This window comes from Paramormyrops kingsleyae, chromosome 16, assembly GCF_048594095.1.
Source record: "Paramormyrops kingsleyae isolate MSU_618 chromosome 16, PKINGS_0.4, whole genome shotgun sequence".
NCBI lineage: Eukaryota > Metazoa > Chordata > Actinopteri > Osteoglossiformes > Mormyridae > Paramormyrops > Paramormyrops kingsleyae.
The window spans coordinates 17,467,026-17,485,474 of NC_132812.1; the positions used below are offsets into that span (position 1 = coordinate 17,467,026).

Consider the following 18,449-nt stretch of genomic DNA (forward strand, 5'->3'; position numbering starts at 1 on the left):
GGGTTCAAAGCAGGAGGAATGCTAGGTAGGAAGCCAGTCTGTCACAGATCACAAAGTGATCAGCTACAGTCCTCCCACATGTACAGGTTTCTGGTCGTAGAAAAGCAGGTTAGTGCTCCAGAAGCACTTTCTTGCCTTCCAATTTTTGCTTTTTAAAATTTAAAAAAAGCACCTTAAAAAATAACCTTCTCGGCTACCCCCCCCCCAAGCCCCCCACGCCCCGCTGCATGAGTCAACGCTGGTGCATCTAACCGCTAACAGAAAGTTGTTTTCTCTTTTGATAGGCTAGTTAGAGAAGTTCTTGTGGAATAGAGGAAGTGTTTCATATACTTCATATACCAGTCTCTCATTTTCTCAAGTTCCTACACAAACATACAATCAGGCCCTAGCGTAAAATCAATTGTGTAAGATCAGTTTTGCAGCCCAGCAACTGCCGGTTGGCACAATGTAGTGTCCCTGCCATGAGGTCAGATTATCACGTTCATAAACATGGATGCAGAATGAGAATGGAATCTGAAGAGCTGGTAAATTGGTCAGGGTAACATTAACGTTAAATAGCTCACCTGCAGAACACTTATCCTGATCTAGTCCCTCAGTGTCATTGTCACATTCAAATCGAACTGCCATGTATAAAAGCAACAAAATTAAAACATTTAAGCAATTTAAATGGTTTAAAATATTATCTTTCTATGTGAACTTCCATCCACCCATCTAGAGGCTATTCCAGGAAGCACAGGGCAAATGGTAGGGAAACACTGTGTAGAGCAGCAGACCCTCCGAGCTGCCTGATTTCTTCTTTTTTTTCCTTTTCAAACGTTATGCAGTCTTACTTCTAATGCTCACATTTAGGTGATTAGTTGACAATTTTATGCCCTTCAAAGAAACAATGTTGATTTTTAAGCATGGCCATCCCAGTGTGCGAACCAATGAAAACAACTTGACCGTTACCCCAGCAAGACTTCCAAAAATGCAGGGGAACTAAATCTGTTTGCCGCGTCACGTGTTTAACTGAGACTCCTCTTAAAAAAATTCATGTCGCTCGAGACTTCTGTGTCTGCGCTGGCTTTTGTAACCTCCTGTGCCACTGCCAAGGCCTGCCATTGTCCACGCAAAGGGCACATTAAGTTTTTTCACCGTAAACTGACGCTGCTGGTTTTCTAGGTCAGTTAATAAGCTGGCAGGAGATTCAAACACGCATAAGTGCTGGCCACCCGCTTGCAGGCCGTACTGTGCTGTATGGCCAGTAAAGTGTGTCACTCGAAGGGACTTCCTCTACTGGAACCTAAGGCTACAGCTAGGTTTGCATGTCTGTGAAGTGCGTGCGTTCGCGGCATGCCTGACTGAAAATGTACTGTAACATTAGCATAGGCTATTTCAAAATCTTCTCCAGCTACTGTATTGCCAATATTACATTTTCACTCTTCACTCCACTGCAATAAAGGACTGCCAAACTTGTCAGCTGGCTGGAGTGGGATTTTCAATTCATGTCTGCACACGCATTTACATGCATGTAACAGTTCTATGTACCTAAAATGTAATAGGGATGCAAAGTAGCCTAACACTTTTGATGTAGCTAATTTTAGGTGTACAATAGAATAATATACATTTGCCATAAAATGTCTTATGTGAGCGTCTGAAAGTACAAATAACATGCTAATGCAAGCCCATGCATTCCCCAGAGTTTGAGAAAACTGCAGTCTGCTTTACTTTTGGCTGAAATATAAACTTACTGTAGTTCAGTTTTGGTTCTTTCTTAGCTTCAATTACAACAAACCTACTTCACATACAAAAGCAGGTTTGTCGTAGTCTAATTTTAGAGCTTATAAGATCTAAATAGCTGCAGTATGTTGTAGATACACAACACAGAATCATCAGCACATGTTTTTGTATGAATTTAAAAACTGCCTCATTCTCCACTCAAGTCTATGAATAAAACATTAATTTTATTGAAATACTACATAACAAAAAGCTAAATTTGTGAAATTTTCCAAACTTTTAGCTGAAAATTTGAATCTAATATGTTTACCGAAATGGATTCCTTACCAATCTATTTTTCAGGACAAACACATCAGCATTTGTATCTGGCAAAGTGGATCTTGGAGAATTGATGTTGGGATAGAAATGTGTGCACCTCCATTGATAGTGACCACAAGAAATTAGAAATGTTTGTTTTAAAACTTTATTTGCATATCAAAACAAAATGTTGTGCATTCCAAGAACTGAAATTAAAAAAAATGCCACTCAATTTGAAAGCATTTTACAAGTTGCCAAAAGCCATGATTGGCTTGGATTAGAGGGACATGGGTACAGTGCTGTTGATGAGCGCTCTCTACTCCCCATGCAGAGATGGACTCTGGAGAGCTCAGAGTGCAGAGGGACACTAGGATAATAGCAAGTCCAACACACAGATTGCCAGTCAGTAGTTTCCTCCATTATTGTTAAAGGAGTCGGGGCTTAAAGGGGCGGAAAGGGATTTCGTGTTTATGTTGGAGTGGAGGTGGTGAAGTAAGTACTACACAGTCGTCGGCTTTCATCCAATCACAATGCAACACGGGCTCAGGTTACAAAGTAATACAGCTAAAAGGAGTTAAAAACAAGGCAATGTTTGTGGAATGTACAGTGCATGGCGGACGCTCTGTGTTCATGACGTCTCTGCTTGCTTCTCCTGTTCAATGGCTGAGGAAAAGAGAGGAAACGCTTAGTTTGTCCAACCGAAGGTAGCACATTTCAGGGCTTTACAGTAAATTGCACACTTGTTAGTAACAAGTTGTTACAGTTTAAACAAATCAAGGACAACAACTTGAGTTCCTGTGCTTGGTGCAAAAATGGCACATTTAATTAAAATACAATTAGAATTTGTTGACTAATAAATTTCATGTCGTAATTCATATTTGCTGTCGTCTTACTTTCTTTAGACGGCAGGGGATTTTTCTCCTCAGTCTGAGTCTTCTTCAGCTTGGTTTTGTCAAAGCTGGTGACTTCCTCCAGATTCGGCTTATCAGACATGACTGTAGGGTATCTAGTGATCATAAAACATCGTTAGGTTTGAAATATCTGCATGACCAGGCAGCTTGTCTGAGGGAGAAAAATGACCTATGTGTAAAATTTCCTTGGCACTGAGGTATGTCCTTCACAATCTGGACCACACCCGTTCAATACCGTACAATACATCCGTATGTAGGCAGAAGCAGGGCCCATTTTACAGTAAAAATTTAATTTGCATTATAATATAAACTCAGATTAGTGAAACAGCAAGAAGAAGAATTTTAATTCAACTGGACACGGAAGTATATGCAGTATATGAAAAATATGCATTATAGTAAATATTCAAATTACATAAATATGGGCATTTTAAAATGAGAAGTACAATGAAAACCACTATATATTTCCGGTCTTTTTTCCTCTCGAAAAGCTCGGTCTAAGGAACCACCGCCCTTTTTGGCATTATCTCGGAGGAGAGCACGTTGTGAAAGGGCACGCCATTCTACGGCGGTTAGGTTAGACAAAATCCCACACCGAAGGATCAATATATGACCTTAAAGCAACGGCAAGATTTATACGTCAATGCAAGGGTGCGACTGCGAGCTGAAATAGCCCCTTCGCTGCTGAATTCATGATGCTCTCTAACAAGGAAATCGCATTATTGAGCAGATACAGTAACAATGCACAACCACTTGAGTTTTTGCACTGCTTTTGTGTTAAGCGCAAATATGCCCATATTTACTGGTAAATATCCTTATAATTAGTATTACTATTCAACGAAATCTTCTAATTTTGACATCCAATGCAAAATATAGCAATTACCGTCTTTTTTTTTTTTTTTACAGTGGAATACATATTAAAGGCTGCATTATGTATACAAATTCATGTACGTTTATCACAAATTAACAAAACTGTATACGTAAGTAAAATATAAAAACCTTAATCACTTACCAGAGCTTCACTTTCCAGACGAAAGAGCTTTTCTGTGTGCAGTAGTGGACTGACGCGCCGTTTGCGCAGCCTGAGAAAATATAGCCTGGAATATGCAAATGAGGAGGCGTGGCGACACGCAGCATCGCTTTCACAAAAGAATCGTTCACACTGTCAAGTTTTCCATTATTACATTAACAGATTTGTTTGCGCTGACGATTTTATTAAACGTATAAGCTTTAGAATATGTTTACAAATAAATGCATTGTTGCAGGTTTATTTTGCGAAACATATCCGGTTATGGAGTATGCTTCAAAGACGACATCTAGTGGCTGGTTATGGTACCTTACACTTATATTAAAGTTAGGCTTCCACTGGACTAGACACTAGACACTAGAATAGACACTCAACTTCATAAATGTAAGTGACAGTGAGGGACTCAGTGCAGTAAAACAGTTGAATTAACAGATTTTATATTCATCTATCTTCCACAGAAATGTTTTGATATCCTGTTTTCACATATTTTTCATAATGAATGGCTTCAGAATTTTGTAATATTTGATAAAGGATAAACATGTAACACAATTTAAAGTCATTCAACACTCACTTTGCCCATGTGAAAAAGTCATGACTCCACTCAGCCAGATGACCAAATCGAATTGGTAATCTCAGCTGACTGAAGTAGTCAGCACAAGATTTCTACAAGAATTCTACGCCATGATCAAATGAAATTCCAGAAGAAACGAGGAAAAAAAAATGTTGAAACTAACCACATAGGAAAGGGTTACGAAGCCATTTCTATGCTTTGGGACTGCACTACACCACAGTGAGAGCCAGTGTCTGTAAATGGAGAACATTCGAAACAGTGGTGAATCTTCCCAGGAAAGGTCAGTAGGCCAAAATGTGTCCAAGGTCACAGTGACGAATCATTCAAGAAGTCACAAAAGATCCCAGAAGGCCATTCCAAGAGCTGCAGGTCTTCTTAGCCTCAGCTACGGTCAGTGCTCATTATGCACAGCAAGAATGAGACTGAGTAAAAATAGCATTCATAGGGAGCGTAGAAACCCGTGCTGTCCAAAAGTAACGACAGTGTTCGTGTCACATTTGCAGAGAGAAATAATGTTTATGGACAGTCGGTCAAAAGGACTCTGGACGATGCATGTCCCACTGTGTCTGACATAAAGGAAAAAAACAGTGTTCCACAGTAAGAATGTAATACCCATAATCAGGGGTTAAATCAGAATCGGAGGGGGGGGTGACAGGTAGTGAGTGGGGATGGGGGTCCTGAGTGAGCCATTCTGTATATAAATAAATTAGTTATTATTTGTATTTATGATCAAAATATTAAGATACCGCATGTACATTTTTTGGCATGTTGTGTTACCACTTGAAAGCACCATAATATACACAAGAAAATATCTTTAATTGATATGGGTGTTGTACATATCGTGTGGTTAAATAACTTAACAACAATTCAAAATGGCTTATCACTACAAGTAAATTCTTAGTATTCAGTTGTGATGTGAAATTGCATTAAAACTTATTCACTGAGTTTTTGTTACACGTCTTACCTCTAGAAGAGTCTGGCAGTAAGTGAAAATTTAGCAGTAGTAAAGTAAACAAAACAAGTAAAAATAGAAAAACAAGGGTCACAAATCAAGGTGTTGTGTAAGAATATCTCAGCTAGGGCCCACCCCTTCATGCAGAAGAAAAACATTATTTTTAGTGCAAAACTGACCTTTCATTTAAACCTTTCACTTTAAGGCTTTTACTGAATGTTGGGACACTAAGCAAAGTGCCATTTGGACATAAGGAGGTAGGGCTGAGTTCCACCTGGATCTACTTATATTTAAACCCTACTTCATTTGAAAATGAGAGAGTAGCGTGATGGTGAGCTGATGCTTTGCTGCCTCAGGACCCGGAAGACTAGCTATTTTATTCAAGGAACCATGAATTCTGCACATTACCAGAGAAGTAGAATGTCTGTGATCTGAAGCTGAAGCATAACTGAGCTACATGCATTGTGGATACTGTGTCTGCACACCATGTTTGGTCTATGGCACTTCCTTATTTCATGGTCATGTATAGTGGTCACAGTGCAAAACCATCACATTTTTTTAAATAATTTGGGCTGTAGTGTTATTCTTGTCCCATTTTGTTAGTTATTATCTGCATTAAAAAAAAGGCAAAACATTTACGCAAAAAGCAACCTGAATATGCGTAGTGACCCTGTGCACCAACCTGTGCAGAATAACTGGGGTCACTTCCGTACTTCCTATGTGCTACTATTTTACCCTTCCCTGAAGAACATGAATCCTTTTCAGAAAACCATAGGTTCCTTCCTTATAAATACTAATATGTGTTGAGCTTGAAAGGAATGTGTGGTTTCTGATAGTCACCACTACGACTGGAGGGGATAACTGGAAGTATGAAATTTCCCCAAACCTCATTTGGTCAACGTAATTTATAATGTATTGTTGCACTTCATTCTTATCACTGCTGTGTCATTCCTTAGTGCTGAATGTAGGGCTGTGTGACCAGGTAAAAAATGTTATTACAATAAAAAAAAATTAACATCAGTCCATATTGACAAATTATCATGATGAATGTCAAATCATTATTTCTTTCCAGTTTAAAGACTGTCATTTTATATATTGACACTATTTATATATATTTACACACACACAGAACTTCAAGCAAAATTTATTTGAACATGATTTATTAATTTAAAGACAATGTGAATCTCATCCAGAATGTTCTGCTCACTACTGCACAGTGCTGCATGAGTGTGAAGGTGCTGCATGAGTGTGAAGGTGCTGCATGAGTGTGAAGGTGCTGCATGAGTGTGAAGGTGCTGCATGAGTGTGAAGGCCACTTGGATATGTGGCTGGAAGATGGATGGATAGAACATAAAATCAGTTTAAAATTAAATGTAAAAGAATAATGTTAATCTTCCCTTGCAATGAATATTTGCAGTAGAATAAACCAAATGCATTGTTTATGTTGTTTAAAACACAATTCTTAACTGAAGTATGACATATTCGTATTTATATATATTTACATATTCATATAGTAACCTCTTCAGATTCACGAGTAGGAGCAGAATATGACCATGAATGTGAAATTTGGCAAATAATACTTACCCCCCACCCCCCCCCCACACACACACACACACACACACCTTAATCCATAACAGTCAGTTAGCCTGAAGGATAATATAAAAACTGTATTTATAACCAATTCATAAACAAACATAACTGTATTTTACATTTTGCATGTTAAACTGCTTTGTCAATTCTTACATAGATATTTTAATATAATATACAAAACATCTACATTATGTCCCTGTATGTACAAATTTACCACAGCATGCACTGGGAGCACTACGTTTAAAAATGCTAAATTAAAAAGTTTAAAAGTTACTGTGAGAAAGCCAAGCTAACATGTGAAGGAAGCTGGTTACAGAGACAAAGATGCGTGGAGTAACCAAGGCAAGATTTTGAATATTAAAGACACAGTATACACTTACGCCAGTAAATATTATGTTTCAGTAATTATATATATATATACACACACACACACACAGTGGTACCTTAGTTCTCGAACTCATTAGAACTCGAATTTCTTAAAAGTCGAATCAACCACTTCAAAAAAAAAATTACCTATAGCTCAATTTGAATCTCAGAAGTCAAACTGTGAACGCCGACTTAAGATAACTTGTACGTGCGGGGAAATGAGTCACGCAGCACGTCTCTCAGCGGAAACAAAGGGTAAAGCTTCAGTCTCAGCCTCGCATTCGCTGTGATAGCACAGTGCATGTTTACACTAACTGAATACATATATTTAGACAGTAAAACTACATTTAGACAATGACAGACAGTAACAGTAATTATTATATAATAAAATACATTTTTTTAAAAAGATTTACTTTATTTCATTATTTTAATATTAATAATAAACCATTAATACATTTAATTATAATAATATTGTCCTGCCGAGTGGGGATGGAATGGAGACAAAGGCGCAGACGTCAGGGTATTGGGAAATATGGGGTTTAATTACAGGTAAGTCAGGCGAAACGCAGATGGACAATACAATGACCGGACTGGGAAAACAAACTGAAATGCGGACGAAATACAGAAGACTAATGACAACAACCAGAAACAGCTGATTCCACACGGGGTTAACGAGGGGAGTGGCACACGGAAGGAGCGGGCCATCGGGGCAGGACATATTGTTTGGACACATTTATTTTCTTTACAAATGACTGTTTTGATAAATGTGCTTAGATAAGATTAGTACAGTATATGCTCTTCTTGTTTTATCCTGTTCATATTGTGTTTAAATGCTTAAAAAATATATATATTTAGATGTAATTTTTTGGGGGCCGGGAACCAATTAATTGGTTTTCCATTATTTCTTATGGGGAAAATTCGATAACAACTCAAACTTTTTAGGATTCGATCCTTAGTTCTGAACGGATTAAATTCGAGTTCTGAGGTACCACTGTGTGTGTGTGTGTGTGTATGGTTTTATGTGACCTGAATCATTTGCAGTATTGTTTTTGGCTTACACGCCATATGTGAGTTTCTGTGATCTTTTGACAGGCTCCAAAAACATTCCTCTTTAATTATTCACCACCAACTCATGAATGATCAAAACTGTCAATGGAAAATGTTCAAATGGGAAGTCCTGTACCTGTAATTTTTTAATGTACACAAGACTGAAGCGAAAGCCAAACTCTCACAATACAAATGTAAATGTCTAATTTGAGATTAAGAGAAGAAGATGATAATGCTGTTGATTTCACATGGATTACACCATAACATTTGCTTTCGCTAACACAGTAAGTCATTCTAATACAGCAGTCCAGAAGGGAATGGTCGAAACACATGGACGGGTGTCCTGCTTTGTGTTGTGTTGAGGCTCAGTGTGTCACTTCTTGGATAATAGCACTGGTTTTGAGTTTTCTTGATTGATTACAGCTGCCACGTGTGACTGAGCCGAAGCGAGGCTTGCTCTTAACTCTCCACCCTGGCAGTAAAGTACCTAGAGTAGAGCTTGCTGTACATGGATTGGTTGTCCACCCTGATGATGTTTCTTAGACACTGCCAGAACCATGGCTCAGCAGAGGGGTTCCGGGGCCATTCCAGAACGGTCTTCCCGCAAAGCCTCCTCCTCAGGTGTAGGAACTGTGAGTGCTGCAACACTGGCTCCAGAAGCAGCAGCACGATCACATCCACATTTTCATCCAGCAGCCTCTGGTGGGCCAAGTAGATGGCCATCTTGAAAATACCACTCTGGACGTAGGCCTCTGTCAGAACAAAGATGGTCTTGCGGCTCTGCCGGATGCTCTGGGAAAGGCTGTCAATCACGGGGCTTCCAGGCGTCCAGTCCCGCTCCTCCAGGCAAATGGGCAGGGCTATCTCTCCACACTCCTCCAGCTGTATGCGAAGGTGATTGAGGACCCAGTCTGAGACGTGGGAGTCTTTTGTGTCGTATGTGATAAAAGCCTCATAGGAATTGCCACTGGACCCAAGGTAATGATAACCTTGAATCTTTGCTCTCCAGTAGTGAAGAATGTAGGAAGCATCCCAATAAAACAGATGCATCATGATAGCTATCACCATAAAGGAGAATACAAACGTATAACAAAGAAAGTAAATAAGAAATGCTTCACTGTTATTTACACATTGCTCGATGTCAAAGGTGACTACAGCCTTGCCCCTCAGTAGATCTGGCATTCTACAGGTGACATCCGTAGCTAAGTGGTTGATGTTAATGTCACCATTTTTCAACCACAGGATGAACTCTAATACATCGCAAGTACAACAAAAAGGATTGCCCTCCAGGTGCAACAAATTCAAATAATTGTTTGGTCCGGATAAGAAAGTGGACTGATTGATGACTGTAAGTTTATTGTGGCCAAGGTAAAGTTGCTGAAGACTTCTAGCATTTCTCAAAAATCCACCATAAAGCTGTGATATTTTATTATTATTGAGTCTAAGTATGCAAAGAGTATTTGTAATGGCTGAAATATTCCCCGATACATGAGTTAAGTGATTATAGCTTAAGTCTAGAATTGTTAGGTTTTTAAACCAAATCAGCTTATCCCACTCAAAAGTTTTAAGAGCATTATGTCTTAAATTGAGTTCAATGATTGTCTGTGGTAAGTTTTCATAGACTCCCAATGGTATCTTGTCTATCTTGTTGTAGGATAAGTCAAGTTTTGTCAAGTTTACAAGGTGTTTGAAAATTTCGAAATAGGAGTTGTCCCTGTCTTTCCACATTTTGTTCAGGGAGTTATCCTGGAATCGCAGCTCCTGCAGAGAGTTGCTGATCATCTTTTTGCTAGTTAAAGTGAAGATGTTATTACTGCTAAGATTAAGTATTTTCAACTCAGGCAGGTTCTGCATAAAGTTCAAATTGTGCGTCACTCCAGATATACTAAAATAATGGGGGTTATAGCTCAAATCTAATACTTTCAATTTTTTCATCTCCTTGAAGGCATTGTCATAGGCCAAGTCTATCTTATTGTGAGATAAGTCCAGATATGTCAGGTTTGGCAATGAACTGAACTCGGTTCCATTTAAAGCAGCTGTAAAGCCATTATTTGACAGGTTCAGACAGGATATATTGCTATAGCCTTCAAATTGCTTAGGGGAGATGAAGAAGATGTTGTTTGAGCTAAGGCTCAACACACGGCCAGAAGAATAACATTCAGGTTTCACAGGTAAGCGGTCCTCTTGATAATCCTCATCCTCTTGATAGTATGTCAGGGGTGCAGGCAGCTGAAAGTCATTAGATTCACTTCCTATGCCATACAATGCCTTTGTCTGTCCTGTAATCGGATAAAGCCTATTCTCTGACAAATATACCAGTTTTATGTTAGGAAATCTTGAAAACACACCAGGTTCTGTTTGAACAATGAAATTTGTCCCAAAGTCTAACAGAGAAAGATTTTTTAAATTATAAAGTGGTTTTAAATCTACGTTACGAATCTGTTTAAAAACATAACCTGCAATATGCAAATATTTAAGAGACACCAGCTTAGAAAAGTTATTTGAAAGATTGAGTGTTGAAGGGTATGCCATCCTGTTATAGTTAAAGTTTAGGTTCATTGTCTGTAGATGTGGTAGATAGTTCAAAAAGTTTCCATGAGCTATTTCATCTACTAAAAAATTGAAGGAGAGATGCAGCACACGAAGATTTGGTAAACATTCAAACCAAGAGCCTTTGAGAGAGTGCAGTGAATTTCCTGAAAGTTGCAGTATTTTCAAGGCTGAAAGATTTCTAAATGCCCAAGAATGAATGTCGATGGATCCATTTGGACAGGGAATGCATGGATAAGGTGAATTGTAGCATCTAGGACAGTTTCCTTGCAAATAGAGTTCTTTTAGTTTTGTCAATCCGCTAAAATCATTTTCCAAGATGTGCTGTATTTTATTAGAACTCAAATGTAATACTACTACTGAGTCTGATATTTTGCGTGGGACATTTGTTATGTTATTAAAAGATAAGTTCAGAAATTTTAACTTAGGTAAGTCCCAAAAGCTGTCATTTTGGATATAAAAGTTTTTTTTACAAGGCATCCAGTAATAACAGTTTTTTGAGAGGTCTATGTATGTTATATTTTTCACCGCAGAGAAGGTGTACTGAGTGACTTTAGTTATCTTATTCCTTGTCAAGTAAAGAGTTCGCAAACTGGGTGGGAGGTTTTCTGGAACATCTTGAAGGCAATTTCCATCCAATTTCAAGTAATTTAAGTTGGTCATGTTCTGGAAGATCCCTTTAGGAATTTGAACTTCCTGTTTCATGTTGAGCCACCCAGCATAAAGCTTCTTCAGTTTGTGCAAATCATGGAAGTCACTGATGGAAATGTTTTTTATATGGTTTTCAGAAAGGTAGAGGATTGTTGCATTTCTGCTTATCTCACTGGGTACTTCTTTCAGCCTGCGCTTCTCACAGTGAAAAATAACATCTGTTTTTATCTCGGAGACATCACATGGATTAGTTCTGGAGATCCAGCCTGGTCTCACAGCCTCAGTCAGAAAGAAACCAAGTGCAAAGAGCCAGAGTTTGAACCACTTTAGGAAAAGAGCCTGCAAACAAAAACAGTTACTTCAATAGTTATAGTACACACTCTACAAAGGCTTGACTGCTAGTTGTAGCCCAAGATTTCTCCATCATGGGCAGGCATAGTGCAGGCAGAAAGAAGGTGATAATCCATGGTGCAGCTCGGACGAAAGAGGGGTTTGACAAAAACAAAACACAAATGGTCAGTCAGGAAAAATGGATCACGAGGGGTAAAAATTAAAACAAGTACCACAAAAATCTAACTAAAATACTCACAAAGAAAACAAACACTAATCAGGGAACTGGCCACAAAACTGGGAGCAGGGGGGTGTTCCACAATGCAAGATTAAGGGAAAGTCTGACTTATTTCGACAAATATCAATATGTCTTAAATGAATCCCCGCTGAGCTACCATGGTAACTTAGGCGAGTGAACAAGTCTGCGAGTTTATTACCTACAGTGCGTTTTTCTGTTTTAAGTGACGTTTTCGTTTGAGTTAGCGGGAGGGTGAGTCTTGTATATATGTATATTAAAAAAATGAAACCCTGTAGTCAATGCTGTGAGTAACAGTAATACGAGGAAGCAGAGAGTAAAAACCATCTTTTCTGAAATAATCCTCTGCGTGATACGTCCATAATATGGAGAACAGAGCTGAGATTGCAATATAATCAATATAATAAAGCCTAAACAATCACGTCTCAGCATTCCAATTAATTCCAAAATAACTAAAATAAAAGCGTACCCATATTACAAAGGTCAAACATGAAATGTGCTGACTGAAATTGAAAAAAAAATCTGTTAAAAGAATATGAACAAGAAGATATTTTTATATTTTGTTTAGTCACAGTCTACTTTGAAAGTTTATTACTAAAAAGTAAAGACAAGATACGGTTATTTGTGCAGAACATTTCACACGGATGCGATTTAAAGTATTTTATGGAAATCAAATAATACAGAATAGCATTATACAGTAAGAATGACACTTGAACTCAACTCAGAAGGTTCCCCAGTGGCTATGGGGATCGAACCACTGTACCACCGTACCATGGTACTGGGCACTTGTAACATTTAAATAACCTACGCATTTAGTCTGCCTGCAATTCTTTGCCAAGCCAACTCCCTGGCTTTATTTATGGCCACCATATTGCCTTTTTTTAGCGATTACATCCTTGTATTCTTCATACAGCTCTATCAGCAGTGCTTGTTCTGCGGCAGAAACAACGCTCCCGTTTTACACGCTTTCCGACTCATTTGATCGATCTATCGTTCATTCATTCATCTGGGCTTCTTAAATATCTCGGGTGTGCGCACTAAGTGAGACTATGCAAGTCTGTCTTGTATCAGCCTTGATTAGTTAAAGCTGAACTGCGTTAGTGGAATGAAATGAGGCTAAGTTTAGAGATGGAGGTAGTTTAGGTCTGACTTTTCGGGAAAGTTTGGCTTTCTTTAGCTACTTTCATGGAATACCCCCCAGGACTGGGAGACAAAGAAAAGCAACAACAGGCAGTAACATGTACAATGACTAACTGGGGAAATTAACAAAGGTAGGCACTTAAATACACTGATAACGAGGACTAACAAAAGCATCAACCAATCAACAAAGCTATGGAACAATAAGTCACAGGTGAAATAACTTACAATCAACAAGAGCAGGAACTAGGGTACATTAACAAACACTAGGAACAAGTAGAAGCAGAAGATAATAAAGCAGAGCACAAGGAGCCAAGTTTGCACCCACGAGTAGAGGGGTGTCAGCTTCTGAGCTACTCACCCAACCCACTGGCAGTGGGGGGAGCAGGGAAACACATTAGGGACCAGGGGCGACAAGACAGAGGAAACAGGGTGGCCAGCAACACCTGCTGGCCAGACCGGGGAGACACATGGGACAGGGCCAGAAGGGCACCGACTCTGACATTCTCTTCATTTCATAAATCACACATTATACATTAATGCATTTCTATGTATTAATTTTCACAGTTATCACTCTTATGCTTCCTAAATTCTTACTATCTGTTCCTCTTTTACTCTAGTCTCATGTATTATTTAGCTGTTTTAATTCAAAAGCCGTTAACTATCGCTATCATGTTTTATGTTTCTTTTTCAGGGCTTGCGAAATATCTATATTCCTAGAAGCCCTTCGGACAGGCATTCTTCAGATTTAGGTAGCCCAAAATTAATTCTGGCTAAAAAGGACCATTTTTAAGTGCATCTATATACAAGAAAGCAATAAAAAAAAACATTTAAAAACTCAACATGGAAACATGGAAACATGTTCTAAAGGTCATTGCTATCCTTTCACTTTAGGCAAACGTGTTACTAACAGGACAGAAGCAAAATGAACTGGTCACCAGCAGCATCCCTGGGACACAGCAGGCTGTCAGCATCACAGACATCAAGAGAAGAAAGCAAAGAGAAACTACTCCTCAGATGCATGCATCAGGGATATATTGATCAATAATTTGCCTTTAAACATATTCAGTTATGTGTGATCAAACGACATTTATTGTGATAACAACAACAACAACAGGCAGAGCACAATAACATTAAAGGGGCAGTTCACCCCAAAGTAAAAAAAAAAAAAACACATATTTTTCGAATAGGCTGTATCCATCTAGATTATTGTTTTGAGGGTTGCCTAGTTTTGGAGATATTAGCCAGAGAAATACCAGCCTTCACTCGAATATAAATGGGACTGATGCCATTCTTTCTGTGGTGATTAAAGCGGCAAAAAAATGCATTTGAAAAATTCAGCAGCAGTGCCTCTTACTGGAAATTATGACCCGATTATTCAAGATAATCCATAGACATTGTAGTGAGCAGTTTCATGTAGGAACTATTTTTTTTTCTACTGAACTCCACACACCACCCGTAGCACTGCTCAGAAATTAACACCGGGCCTCATGTGCATTGTGATCAGGTGTTAACATCGATGGCGTCCTCCTTGGCTGAGCTCTAACGTTAGCTAGCTCAGTGGTGCCAGTTAACGTGCTAGCTAGCAGTATTAGTTAGCATCAGTTACCAAAAATAACAAATAGCAAGAATACTATCATAGAAGACGATATTTATCCACTAACACGCCACTCACCTATATCACTTCTGTACAGTTTCAGTTGTGTCATTGTGGATCTTTAATATAACCAACCTCTCTGTTTGACCTAGGCTGGGGTGTCGGGAAAGGCCTTCCAGCATCTACAATCATCTGCTGCTACAAACTCCATCTGATTATACAGAAACATGCATTCATTTGGCTATCTTATAATAATAGTTTTTATAATCTCTTGTGCATTCACCACCCAGTTTCACCTCTGTTTAGTATTTGATTTGGACCACGAAAAGAGGAGGATGGAACCATTGGACCCATTTGTTTTGTGTTTATTGATTGTAGTAATTTATTTCAATAGGAAGTCCTTTTTTTGGAGGTTTTTTTTGGGGAGGGGCTCCTTAATTGTGTTACAAGGGAAAGGAAGAAATAAAAACTGCAAACTACATTATTTCGGATCTCCTCTTCTGCTTCTATCCACCGTCCATAACCAACAGTCATAATAGCTTGATACTTCTATCTCACAAAGCAGCACAGGGCTATCATTGATGTGCATATTTGATCACATTGTTAGGGCCACCACAGGGCTATCATTGATGTGTATATCTGATCACATTGTTAGGGCCACCAGCCCTGGCACTAGATTTTGGCAGATAGTTGATATTATCAATAAATGCAATATTTTTCCTTATAACTATATTGATATAATCAAAAATGTGTGTTTTCATTGTTAGTTGCAAATTATTCTGTTTTCACCAGGTCAGACTGTGTTATCAGATTAAAAACCAAACACATGAAAAATCCTTTTTTCCTGCAGTTCTGTGATAAGCACACCCCGCCAAAAAGATGGACCACATCGCATATCCACTGTGCGCACAGCTAAACCCCAGCTTGTGTTTCTTGTTAATAATGCACAGTAAATTCAGCTGTGTCTGTAGATATTTAACAGAATACACAGTATATAGAGTATATGTAATGATTCATCAACATTATTCTTAGAATAATTTAATTGTATTTGACTACTCACTCAGCCATTGTTATATTAATTATTAAATCTCAACTAATGAGTTGCTGAAATGTTACAAATGCTCTGTATGCCCTCTGTCCAAATAAGGTGTTACTGAAAAGAATGGGTTTATTGTGTCTTGAGTAGTTTTTGCCTTTGTATCATGAGTTGTAAACACATAAAAAGGGCTTTCATGTGCTACACCTGCATTCAATTGTACAGTGTTCTGTACAGTGCCATAGAAATTGACATTTTACGTACACACGTGAACCAAATATTGGACATCGTAAGCTGTATTGCACTGTTTTAAGGACATTTTTAACAAAAAATATTACCCATGTATTGCTTCTAAGTGGAAATGCAAAATAGGCTGTCTAAACGTTCATTCATTCATCAGTCATTCATTCATGATCACGTGTTTAGTATGGATAATCACGATATTTCTTGTGGCAGTAATCGATAATGTAAATTCAGATATCAGCCTAACACTACTGTATCTGGTGCTATATTCTGCGCAGTGATGTGGTTTGTGTGTGACATTTGATGAAACGAAGAGGTACAAATTGGGCACCATCCTAAAATATGCCATAAAATGCTGCACATGCTCAGTCATGCAAGGTACAAAACGGGCGTGCGGAATAGAAACGTCCACTTGTTTGTTCGTTCGTTCATTCATTTGCTCGCTCACTCACTCACTCTCCCACTATAAAGTGCTACATAGTACACTCACTAGTGAATAAGGGCAGACAGCAGTTGATGCATTTCAGCCACTAGGGGGTTGTTATGCTGCTGCGTAATTGTGTGCTGGATAAAGGTAATTGATATCTGTGTTGCATAAACAAATGCCAGACCATGGGCACCAAAGTTGATATTTTTGGATAAGTACACCTTGTGACTGACATGTCTTTACAAAATTGAAATAAAAATAAAACTTTACAGCATTTGACTGTACTGTATCCACCTATAAAGGCATGGTGGGGGCTGCAGATGTAACTATGGTATTTTATACTAATCTTCACAAAGCTTTCTGTAAACCTTTTCATGTTTTCCAGAGGTAATCCATTCAACCACCTTTAAGGGCAGCACACGACAATTTTAAAAATATTTTGAAAACAGATCCTTAGGCTTGGTCAGGCCTGCATATTCTTGACAATACATTTCAAAACTGGGAAGAAAATTCAAAGATCGTGAAATTATTTTTTTGGGAAGATCACCCACCCATAGTTCCTACCAGAAAACTGGGTCATGATGTCTGTTAGGAGACATTGCTGTTCAATTTTTCAAATCACTTCCTAGTTTACAAACCGTCATCATGATCAACAACTCGTTCATTCGGTAGTCAGCTTTTTTCTCAAAATAACTAGTCAAAATAACAGAAAAGTTGAATAAAGGAGGAAGTTTTATTTTACTTTATAATTTCTGACAGTCTATAGGGTAGGGTAAATTTTGGTAGCCCGACAGGAAAACTTGATTGTCCCAGGATATCAGGCTAATGATTTTATGAGCCCTGATTTTTTGATGCAGTATAATGCCCAGCCATTGCAGATAACCATTTTCCACCTATTTTCTGTAATCAGTTGTCTTATTCAGGTTTGCAGGGGGTCGGGAGCCTATCCTGGAAGCTAAGGGTATAAGGCAGGTAATAGCCCAGCCTGGGGCATCAACACATTGCAGGTACCTTGTAATGAGTTTTTATATTATCCAAACTTAGCTTAGATGCATCATATTAATATTAAATATGATTAAAGACACTGTAATTTGCACGGCACTTTTTAATACACAAAACAGATGAGCACCCCCTGTTGGCCTAAAAAAATTACTTTCAACACTGAAATGCTTTCTCTAGAGTTGCCATAAACATCTAGACAGTACTAAAGGGCTGAATCTAGAAAAATTCCCTAGATTTCCCATTCGGATTGAATATGGTGGCTCATCAATAGAAAAGAAAAACTCCTTGTATACTCCAAGCTCCGTAACAACAGCACAACAACCCTCCTTCACCTAAGTCCATTTGTGAAATGCAAATTCAAATTCTAGCAATGCAGCAAAAACTCAGTCATTTTGTGAAGCAAACATGTAATGCATATTATGTGATAAAATGCCTTTTTTGCCATTAACTGTTGTTTGACATCTATGCAGTACTGATAATTGTAAATACAGTTAAACTGACGTAAACAAGGAAGTTCATAACAATCAGTCAAAAAGATCTCACATATTAATACAGCTAGTCAGACAACAGTGCAGACTTACCATTTTAATGTTATCAGATGTCATCTTTTAAAGCACAAAGACAGCATGTAAAGCAAAGTAACTTCATGTGTCTGTAGATTCTCACAATCCAGCAGCAAACTTCTGCTTGTGGCTATTTCTACATTGACTCTTAACCCTTTGGGGTCATGTTTTTATGGGGAGGAA

The 18,449-nt window shown here is 38.3% G+C and overlaps 2 protein-coding genes across 2 annotated transcripts; both read right to left on the reverse strand.

Moving 5' to 3' along the window:
• Positions 1-2,165: 2,165 nt before the first annotated feature.
• On the reverse strand, positions 2,166-4,037 carry LOC111851511 (thymosin beta-11-like). Its single transcript, XM_023826503.2, has 3 exons — positions 3,934-4,037; positions 2,907-3,019; positions 2,166-2,676 (listed from the first exon to the last, which is right to left on the reverse strand). The coding sequence occupies exons 2-3, from the start codon at positions 3,004-3,006 to the stop codon at positions 2,642-2,644; spliced, it is 135 nt and encodes a 44-aa protein (XP_023682271.1). The 5' UTR covers positions 3,007-3,019; positions 3,934-4,037; the 3' UTR covers positions 2,166-2,641.
• Positions 4,038-7,067: 3,030 nt separating this feature from the next.
• LOC111851510 (toll-like receptor 8) lies at positions 7,068-18,440 on the reverse strand. Its single transcript, XM_023826502.2, has 2 exons — positions 18,285-18,440; positions 7,068-12,014 (listed from the first exon to the last, which is right to left on the reverse strand). The coding sequence occupies exons 1-2, from the start codon at positions 18,306-18,308 to the stop codon at positions 8,934-8,936; spliced, it is 3,105 nt and encodes a 1,034-aa protein (XP_023682270.1). The 5' UTR covers positions 18,309-18,440; the 3' UTR covers positions 7,068-8,933.
• Between the last annotated feature and the right edge of the window lie 9 nt (positions 18,441-18,449).